The 303-nt window shown below is 34.0% G+C and overlaps 1 protein-coding gene across 1 annotated transcript in view; it reads right to left on the minus strand.

The window, feature by feature from the left end:
- The window catches only part of LOC107573172 (nuclear pore complex protein Nup85-like), a 6,863-nt gene extending 6,566 nt beyond the window's left edge, over nt 1-297 (minus strand). The window contains exon 1 of the mRNA XM_016259618.1: nt 243-297. Within this exon, the coding sequence (XP_016115104.1) occupies nt 243-278 (36 nt within the window). The 5' untranslated portion in view covers nt 279-297. The remainder of the gene's footprint in view (nt 1-242) is intronic.
- Between the last annotated feature and the right edge of the window lie 6 nt (nt 298-303).

Here is a 303-nt window from a genome sequence, read left to right on the forward strand (position 1 = left end):
AGAAATCATTCTAATATGCTGATTTGCTGCTCGAGAAACATTTTGAACAACAGTGTAATCTTTTTTTGTAAATATATTGTTTGCATTGCAGTATTAAGAATTTAGCGTTTAAATGCATGAATATAATGTAAACATACTGCGAACCATTAAAATATGCTTCATTTTCTTGAATAGCATATAATTCCTTCTGATTTTGGGGTGAAATACATGTTCTCAGCAGGTTTAGGAAAAGATGTACGTACGTTAAAGATGGGCATGGTATGTAACAGGACGTCCATGCGTTTGAACACAGAGCTGCTCTCC

Source organism: Sinocyclocheilus grahami, unplaced genomic scaffold (genome assembly GCF_001515645.1).
Source record: "Sinocyclocheilus grahami isolate Dianchi unplaced genomic scaffold, SAMN03320097.WGS_v1.1 scaffold1884.1, whole genome shotgun sequence".
Classification (NCBI taxonomy): domain Eukaryota; kingdom Metazoa; phylum Chordata; class Actinopteri; order Cypriniformes; family Cyprinidae; genus Sinocyclocheilus; species Sinocyclocheilus grahami.